At 42.6% G+C, this 9,726-nt stretch overlaps 1 protein-coding gene across 1 annotated transcript in view; it reads left to right on the top strand.

Moving 5' to 3' along the window:
- Positions 1–9,726, top strand: part of LOC138983136 (uncharacterized) — a gene marked incomplete in the record, with an annotated part of 62,504 nt that overhangs the window by 42,841 nt on the left and 9,937 nt on the right. Inside the window, 5 exon segments of the mRNA XM_070356543.1 lie at positions 3,644–3,833; positions 4,710–5,087; positions 5,674–5,883; positions 7,145–7,254; positions 8,772–8,850. Coding sequence (XP_070212644.1) covers positions 3,644–3,833; positions 4,710–5,087; positions 5,674–5,883; positions 7,145–7,254; positions 8,772–8,850 — 967 coding nt within the window.

The following is a 9,726-nucleotide window of genomic DNA, read 5'->3' as shown; positions in this document are numbered from 1 at the left end:
GCGTGGGGGGGGGGGGGGGGGGGAGAGAGGAGAGGGAGTGAAGTGAGATATATGAGAGAGATGTGGAGGGAAGTGAGATAGAGGAGAGAGAGGGCAGGAAGTGGGGGGGGGGGGGGGGTTGAGGGAGAGAGAGGAGATAGAGGAGAGAGAGATGGAGGGAAGTGAGAGATGAGAGAGAGTTGGATGGAGGGAAGTGAGATAGAAAAGAGAGATGTGGAGGGAAGTGAGATAGAGGAGAGAGAGGGCAGGAAGTGTGGGGGGGGGGGGTGGGGGGTTGAGGGAGAGAGATGAGGTAGAGGAGAGAGAGATGGAGGGAAGTGAGATATGAGAGAGAGTTGGATGGAGGGAAGTGAGATAGAAAAGAGAGAGGTGGAGGGACGTGAGATAGAGGAGAGAGAGGGAGAGAGACAGACACTTGTGCCCATTCTGAGAAGAGGTAGTTGCCTAATTGGTTGAAACATAGGGTACTGACTGTAAGCAGACACAAATTAATGTTCATTTGCAGGATCAGATGAAATCATACATATATATATAATTATGTATATTTGATAGTTGGTAAATTTTTACATTCTCTGTCAGTTTGTTCAAGCACTCTCCATTGAGTTATTTGTGGATGTTTTGGGGCCTTTGAGTCAAGCTCGAGCTACAACTTTGCATTGCTGCAGCATCAGTAGCTTTGAAAAAGTGAAATTCAAAAACACGTCCAATACATGTACACAGCACACACACACAATCCACTGGGTTATCTTGCAAAAAATATATTGGGGAAATTGTACCACAAAAAAAAGGCAAATAGTATTAAAGCAAAAATAAACCCAACAACATTTGATCTAGCAAACAACATTTCAGTCAGAACAAAAACATCTTCACTGTGATTTGTGTGTCATTGACAGTGCTTACAGGAGTCACTGGATGTTCCTCTCTCAGAAGAAGAAAAAACCCATCTTGTTTTCCATTGATTTTGCAATCCTTAACTTAAAAGGTTGCCTGATTGCTTGCTCCAAGTCAAAGAAAAGTGAGAGAAGACGAGATTGATGTGTGCATGTCATCATGATCTTGAGTTGGAACTGGGTGACCTTCTAGTTCTATTTTATCTGGTATGAAGCAAGAATGCATTCAGGTTGGCTGATTTGGTCTGGAAGCAGGACAGGATGCGCTAAGCCGATTATGGCCATGATAAGGGTTTTGTCTTCTTGCTTTGATAACGATCAGGAAAGCATGGTTTCCCGCTGTTTTCTATGTCTTGTTATTTTATTCTGTCCTTCTTCCTTCTTTTTCTCCTTTGTTTTCTTTTGCTCTCTCTCTCTCTCTCTCTCTCTCTCTCTCTCTCTCTCTCTCTCTCTCTCTCTCTCTCTCTCTCTCTCTCTCTCTCTCTCTCTCTCTTTCTCTCTCTTGCTCTCTCTTTCTCTCTATTGCTCTCTCTATCTCTCGCTTGCTCTCTCTATCTCTCGCTTGCTCTCTCTATCTCTCGCTTGCTCTCTCTATCTCTCGCTTGCTCTCTCTCTCGCCTGCTCTCTCTCTCTCTTGCTCGCTCTTGCCCACTCTTCTCTTCTCTTTTCTTTCTCTCTCTCTCTCTCTCCCCCTTCTCTTCTTTTTCTTGATATTTCTCTCTGTGTCTATTTTTTCTCTCTCCTTTTATCTTTCTTGATCTTTCTCTCTCTGTCTCTCTCTCCCTCTCTCTGTGTGTTTCCGCCCGTCTTAGTCTGTCTGTGTGTATGTCTGTCTCTCTCTCTCTCTCTCTCTCTCTCTCTCTCTCTCTCTCTCTCTCTCTCTCTCTCTGTGTATGTCTGTCTTAGTCTGTCTGTATGTCTGTCTCTGTCTGTCTGTCTTGTCTCTCTCTCTCTCTCTCTCTCTCTCTCTCTCTCTCTCTCTCTCTCTCTCTCTCTAGATTTACCTCTATCTCTTCCTACCTGTTGTCATTCTTTCTCTGTGTCCATCTTTCTTTACCCACTGTTAGATCTTGCTTGTCAAGGCAAATACATCTTTGCACATCTGTTTATGTTTCCATGGCAACACCATTTGTTTTGTGTTGTCTTGTAGAAATCAGACAAAACTGTGTGAATGCACCATTGTTTTTAGTCTGAAACCAAGATATGGGATTTTGTAAATGGAATTATCAGCGTTTTTCCTTCACTTACTGCCATCCTTTTCAAATGACACTGTATTGGGTTTTTGGGTTTTTGTTAAAAGGACAATATAAGTGTGTCTCTTTCATTTACTGCTTTCTATTGGTATCGTGTGGTTTCACGGAAAGGAACATTTAGTTTTTGACTCACATGCGAAGCAAAAGTGAGTCTATGTACTCACCCGAGTCGTCCGTCCGTCCGTCCGGACGTCCGGACGTCCGTCCGTCCGTCCGGAAAACTTTAACGTTGGATATTTCTTGGACACTATTCAGTCTATCAGTACCAAATTTGGCAAGATGGTGTATGATGACAAGGCCCCAAAAAACATACATAGCATCTTGACCTTGCTTCAAGGTCAAGGTCGCAGGGGCCATAAATGTTGCCTAAAAAACAGCTATTTTTCATATTTTTCCCATTTTCTCTGAAGTTTTTGAGATTCAATACCTCACCTATATATGATATATAGGGCAAAGTAAGCCCCATCTTTTGATACCAGTTTGATTTACCTTGCTTCAAGGTCAAGGTCACAGGAGCTCTTCAAAGTTGGATTGTATACATATTTTGAAGTGACCTTGACCCTGAACTATGGAAGATAACTGTTTCAAACTTAAAAATTATGTGGGGCACATGTTATGCTTTCATCATGAGACACATTCGGTCACATATGATCAAGGTCAAGGTCACTTTGACCCTTATGAAATGTGACCAAAATAAGGTAGTGAACCACTAAAAGTGACCATATCTCATGGTAGAAAGAGCCAATAAGCACCATTGTACTTCCTATGTCTTGAATTAACAGCTTTGTGTTGCATGTCCTTGGATGACCTTGACATGTATTTTGGTAGGAAAAATGTGTAAAGCATGTGAGTCGTATGGGCTTTGCCCTTCTTGTTTCTTACTCATTTACAGCTGACCTTGATGGCAACGTTTTCACTGACTTAAAAGGCCAATATTGGTCCACAGGCTTGACAGATTTAGAGCTCTCAGTTTTCTCTTTCCTGGACTGTATCTCATGTCCCTGACAACACTCGGTGTAGCTCTGTGCCTGTGGTCTTTGACTGCTAGAAGCTTGATGCCCTGGGCAGCAAATGAATGTGCAGCTTTAAGTACATCAAGTTTCCACAATGCCAAGTGTACAACACCTTTATGATTGCTCAAGTATGCAAAGCTTTCATTATTGCTTAAGAGTGCAAAGATGTCATGATTGCTTACTGGTCACAACTTACATAATTGCAAAAGTGTGCACAGCTTTCATTATTGCCTAAGAGTGCAAAGATGTCATGATTGCTAACTGTACATGCACACCTTTCAATTATTTATTAGTGGCCAAAGTGTACATAGCTTTCAGCATTGCCTAAGTGTGCACAGCTTTCATTATTGCCAAAGATTTCATCCTACGCATGCAGAGTTGTTCTCACTGAAGTGTGCACTGCTTTCATTATCACTGAAGTGTGCAAGCAACATTTTCATCACCACAATGCTAATGATTGTGTTTTGTTTCTATGTGTGTTTAACAGCCCTGGGACGAGACGCAGGACTCGGGATCGTGGGAACTCGCAGCGCAACACAACGGAGTCCCCGGAGCGTCGGGCGTTCCAGCCCCCCATCTACCAGCCCGCTCGACAGCTCCATCCGGCCGCTGTGCTGACCCACCACAACCACCCCGCCGCCCCTCTGATCGACATCGTCAATGACCAGGTCAGCTGGGTATACACTTTTTGTTGCTCTCTTTTTGTGTGTGTCTCACTTACTTTTGTCTCAGTTAGTATTGAAAGAGGTTCCTTGGCATGCAATCCTGTTGCTGCCTGTAGGACATCAGCTGACGCCCTGGGTAACTTGCATTAAAGGGCAACAAACTGTTCAATAAACAACAAAGAAGAACAAGAACAAACAAGCAATGTGTGTATGTGTGGTGAATTCATGTAGACATCAAGTTGTCAATTCTTACCGAAAAAATAAAAAATCTTGAAAATGCAGGTAAATGTAATGCTTTTATTTTGTAATATTTACTGGCAGGTTACTGGTTAAATATGTTTTCTCTCTTTTGGTGGAATATATTGTGACTGGGGGACTGAGTTGTTTTTTGGTTTGTCTTTTTGTTTATTTTGATGTTGGGGAGTTGTACCTATTTTATCTTGGTATTTGTGGTGCCAAAGCTGTCCTTGGATATTTTCACGAAGACTGTCAGTGATTATTTTGATATGAGCTAGGTCTTTATTTTTTAATGTGATAGGTGACATTCATTGTTTTTAGATTTGGTTTCATGTTGGCACTAGTTGTTGTTGTTAGAAAGACGCCAATACTTTTATGGTTTAAATCAATTACAACCTTTTTTCTTGAGAAGAAAAGAGCAGTTTCATGATACCTGTGCATCGTGTGGAAATCCAGAAACAAATAGACTGTCAAGGTTCCAAAATTCGGAATTAAATAACAAGAAAGGTATAATTAGTGTTTGTCTGTCTGTGCACTTAAAAAGATCGTTGGGTCAAAATATCTGTGAACGTAAAGTTTTGTTCTGTCAATAGTTAAACGTTCCAACAACATACCTTTCTTGTTTTTTAATTGTGCTTTGTGTTGTTGCAGGTGACAGTGTCAGCACCGGTCACCATGGCCAGTTTCCCCATCCCCCTGTGTGCCGGCCCCCACCCGGTCCCCGTCTGCTCCTCCTCCCACATGCCCCTCTGCAGCGCTGCACAGCAGCCCACCTGGGCCATCCCCGGGGCTTGCAGCATGGCCATGACGTTGCCGGGCTGCGCCATGCAGCACTTCCCCATCTGTACCCCCCTGCCCATCCCCCACCCCCACCCCATGCAGTCCATGCTCCACCACTCCGCCCCTCCCCACCCCCACTCCGCCGCCCACCCCCTGTCTCACAATCCTCACCGACCAGGGGCGGGGGTGATACCGCAGGGAATGGGTCACCACCAGTCTTCGCACCCATTTCACCGCCTGCCCACCCAGGTGAGTCACAGTCACCAGGTCACCCAGCTGTAATTAATGTTGTTTTGTAAAAAATCATTGAAATGTTTAAAAGTTTCAGGGCAGGCTTTCTGTAGCAGGTTTTATGATTTATGATTTGATATTTTTGAATGCTGATGCTTATGAACAGTAAACAAGACATCTGGTGTATATATATGCTGGACATTTAATTGAAATACATGAATACAACTTTGTAAGATAAAGAAAAGCACCAAGACACACACATTCATGAGAATGCTTGTTTTCGTACATAAAGACACAGGCAGACACAGAAATATATATACACACTCTCGTTTTCTGCTTGTCTGTCTGTCCATTCGTCTATCTGTTTGTCTGTACTCTCTCTCTCTCTCCACCTTTCTCTGTCTGTCCATTCGTCTATCTGTTTTTCTGTACTCTCTCTCTCTCTCCACCTTTCTCTGTCTGTCTCTTTCTCTCTTTCCACCTGTCTCCCTCTGTTGGAGCCTCACTGGGCAGATCTTTATGAAACTTTACGTTAAAGTTCTCCATGATTGATGAAATGTATTAATTTGGCTTGACGTGACTTGTTTCTTTTCACCCACAACAGACCTTACAGCATATCTATTGTCTTCAGGAGGAGGAGGCCCAGTTGATAGCGGCGGAGCAGCAGCGCTCAGCGTACCAGCATCTGGCGTCGGGCTTCCATCAACACCACCACCACCATCACCACCCCTCCGTCAACCCCGCCACCCTCCCCCCCGCCCCCGGCATCCTCCTTCAGGACCCCCTCCTGCACGCCGCGCCCCCGGACATTTACGTGAGTGTTTACGATACTGTGGAACCCGCTTTGAAGACCTCATATTGACAAGTGCAATAGCCAAGTGGTCAAGTGGTAGGGATATCAGCCCCTCTTGCAGGCAGCACCCCCAGACATTTACGTGATTTTTAGTGATACTGTGGAACCCCCTACCTTTGGACTAGTACCACTAAGACGGCCCTCCATCTATGCCGCACCAGCCCAGTAACCATTTCACCAACACAAACAAGAGAAGGAACTCAACCCAACCCTCGCGAATAATGCTCTCCCTTTCCCTTTCAAGAAGTGCTATTGACAGGCGCAATAACCAAGTGGTAAGGGCATCAGCCTTTGAACTTGAACGTTTGGGGTTTGAATCTTTGTGGGTTAAGGGTGGAGATTTTTTTTTGGACCTCCCAGGTAAAATTTTGTGCAGACCTGCTGGGACCTTTCCCCCTATGTACATATATATACACTAGATGAATACCCGCTTCGCCGGGAAGAAGTCGAGCCGAATACCCGGCTGTGCCGAGCCGGCGCACCGCACGAAAGAAGGGAGATAAACGCGCAAAACACTGGAGAAGAGTAATACCCGGCTTCGCCAGGACAGTGACCTTCTAAAAATAGTATAACGGGAATATAGATTGAGCGTTGTCGACAGTGACCTTCTAAAAATAGAAACGGGAATATGGATTGACGCCACACGAAGGAAGGGAGATAAACGCTGAAAACACTGGAGAACATAAGGAAGAGTTACTGGGAATGGATCCAGAGAAAAACCAAAGTCGGTTCAGCGCTGCGCGCTGAGAGCACGTGTTGAAATATCTCATCGACCTGGTTATGTCCGGGGTGTACCTGAATATGCCCACCAAATTTGAAACGGATCCATCGAGAACCTTGGGCGTGCATCGCGAACACACAGACACACACACACACAGACACAAGTCGTATATATATATAGAAGCACAAAACCTATCCTGTAACGTTTGGTGGATTATAGAAACAAGAAAATACAAAGCATGCATCCCCTTGAAAACTGAGTAAAGCTGCCGACAAAACTTTAACATTGAAAAAAATCATATGTATAAATAAATATGTGGGCATAGAAGTGAACATGAAGTCATTTTGGCATTCTGGTGTGAATTGATAGATGAAGACACAGGCATGTGTGCCTATTTTTATTTTGTTTACACACATGTACTTCATTTCTTTTGAGCAGCCCTGATTGCTTCTTCTTTTGTGGTATGTGCAAATTCTAAATATGATTGGTATTTGTGTGCAGAGCCCTTACTCGAGAATGTACGCACGCAGACCGCCGACAGCCCGAGGTCGCTTACGCAGCTCTGTTCCTGCACCCACGCCCTATCCTCCTGGCTTCCTTCTGCAATTCCTGTGAGTCCCCATCAAACTTGTCAACATTTTATTACATAAAGTTAATGTCACACTTTTTTGAACACATGGTTTTAGTGCTGTCTATAATGTTTTTGTGCACACAGTGTTCAACTGTTAAAGTTGATCAGTTAAATAAGGCCACGAAAAAAAAAAATACTATGTTTTCGGTATCCCAACCGACCCTATTTTTTCGCGCGACCCTAGACTTTTTTTTTTGGCATTTGGGAAAGAAAAAAAAAGGTAGTTTTTTTGCAAAATAACTTAAAAATATGGGTTTTTTGGGGGAAAAAAACACCCCGACCTACCGACCCTATTTTTTTTGCCTATGTTACCGTAAACAGACTATTTTTATATTTAGTCAAGTTTTGACTAAATGTTTTAACATAGATGGGGGAATCGAGACGAGGGTCGTGGTGTATGTGTGGGTGTGTGTGTGTAGAGCGATTTAGAGTAAACTAATGGACCGATCTTTATGAAATTTTTCATGAGAGTTCCTGGGTATGATATCCCCAGACGTTTTTTTCATTTTTTCGATAAATGTCTTTGATGACGTCATATCAGGCATTTTGTAAAAGTTGAGGCGGCACTGTCACACCCTCATTTTTTAATCAAATTGATTGAAATTTTGGCCAAGCAATCTTCGACGAAGGCCGGACTTTGGTATTGCATTTCAGCTTGGAGGCTTAAAAATTAATTAATTACTTTGGTCATTAAAAATCTGAAAATTGTAATTAAAATAATTTGTTTTTATAAAACGATCCAAAATTACGTTTATTGTATTCTTCATCATTTTCTGATTCCAAAAATATATAAATATGTTATATTCGGATTAAAAACAAGCTCTGAAAATTAAAAATAAAAATTATGATTAAAAATTAATTTTCTGAAATTGATTTAAAAACATCTTATTCCGTGTCCGTTCTTGATTCCAAAAACATATAGATATGATATGTTTGGATTAAAAACACGTTCAGAGAGTTAAAAAGAATAGAGATATAGAAAAGCGTGCTATCCTCCTCAGCGCAACCGCTACCGTGATTTTCCACGAGCGGTGGACAGACGATGCTAAGAGTGTACGGTCTTGCGGAAATAATGCAATGCGTTCAGTTTCATTCTGTGAGTTCGACTGAGCTTGACTAAATGTTGTATTTTCGCCGTACGCGACTTGTTTTTTGTTGGTCTAAACACCCATGTTCCTGTAGCATTTTATCTGTATAAAAAGAAAGAAAGAAAACAACAAAACAGTAAGACATTCCAAAATCTCAAATCAAGAAAGAAGGGGAAAAAAATCTCGATAATGAAATGCTCTATAAACTTACCTTTCTTGTTTTTTGATTCTTATAGGATTTGTTATTATAATTATGAATTTTTTATATTTTTAAAACTTTTATTTGATTTTTTCTTCTTCAGATTATTATGATTCTGTAATGACCGTGAAAAATTATTTGTATTTGATTGGTGTTATCTTTTAACATTAAGAAAAATGGATTACAGTTAGTTCTGTGTTGGTGTTTCAGGGCGATGCTTGGCAATCAGCCAATGACCCATCTGAGTCGTGACCCCGCTGACGAGGCCACTGAACAAGAGAATTATGAGGTATGGACAATTTCAATCACTTTTCTCTAGCTGAAATAGTTGTTATAAAATTCATATTACTACCGGCCCCCGTAGCGCAGTGGTTAGCGCATCGGGCTGCGGGCCGGGAGGTCGTGGGTTCGAATCCCATCAGGGTCATGTGGGTTTTTTGGGCTACGGTCGTCTCCTACCCAGAGTGGAAGTGCTATGGTTCCTATGGGAAGGCTGAGATCACTCAGCCTAGTGTCATTCACTTAACGAATGCGACTTCGAGGGTGCTCAGGTTCTGTTTACCTGACCAACACCGCAGGTGCGGCAGTTCTCGGGCCTGGTTGACGCCAGGATATATTATGACAGTAAGCGTCGAGTGCTGCCCTGTCACGTAGTCTCAAACCAAAATTGGAAATCCAATGCATCATTATAATCATCCCCCCGCGGGGTAGGGGGAAGAATTTACCCTATGCTCCCCAGCATGTCGTAAGAGGCGACTAACGGATTCTGTTTCTTCTTTTACTCTTAAGTGTTTCTTGTATAGAATATAGTCAATGTTTGTAAAGATTTTAGTCAAGCAGTATGTAAGAAATGTTAAGTCCTTTGTACTGGAAACTTGCATTCTCCCAGTAAGGTAATATATTGTACTACGTTGCAAGCCCCTGGAGCAATTTTTTGATTTGTGCTTTTGTGAACAAGAAACAATTAACAAGTGGCTCTACCCCCCCTCCCCCTCCCCCTTTCCCCGTCGCGATATAACCTTGAACGGTTGAAAACGACGTTAAACACCAAATAAAGAAAGAAAGATTATAATCATCCTCATCTCATTAATCATCCAAAATATAAATTGTCCTTGCTCTTGTGGCCCTTCATGCCCGGAGCTCTCATGGTGACCTTGGTCTCAGT

Source organism: Littorina saxatilis, linkage group LG12 (genome assembly GCF_037325665.1).
Source record: "Littorina saxatilis isolate snail1 linkage group LG12, US_GU_Lsax_2.0, whole genome shotgun sequence".
Classification (NCBI taxonomy): Eukaryota; Metazoa; Mollusca; class Gastropoda; order Littorinimorpha; family Littorinidae; genus Littorina; species Littorina saxatilis.
Note: the sequence above shows the minus strand (reverse complement) of the source record. Positions and strands in the feature narration are given on the sequence as shown.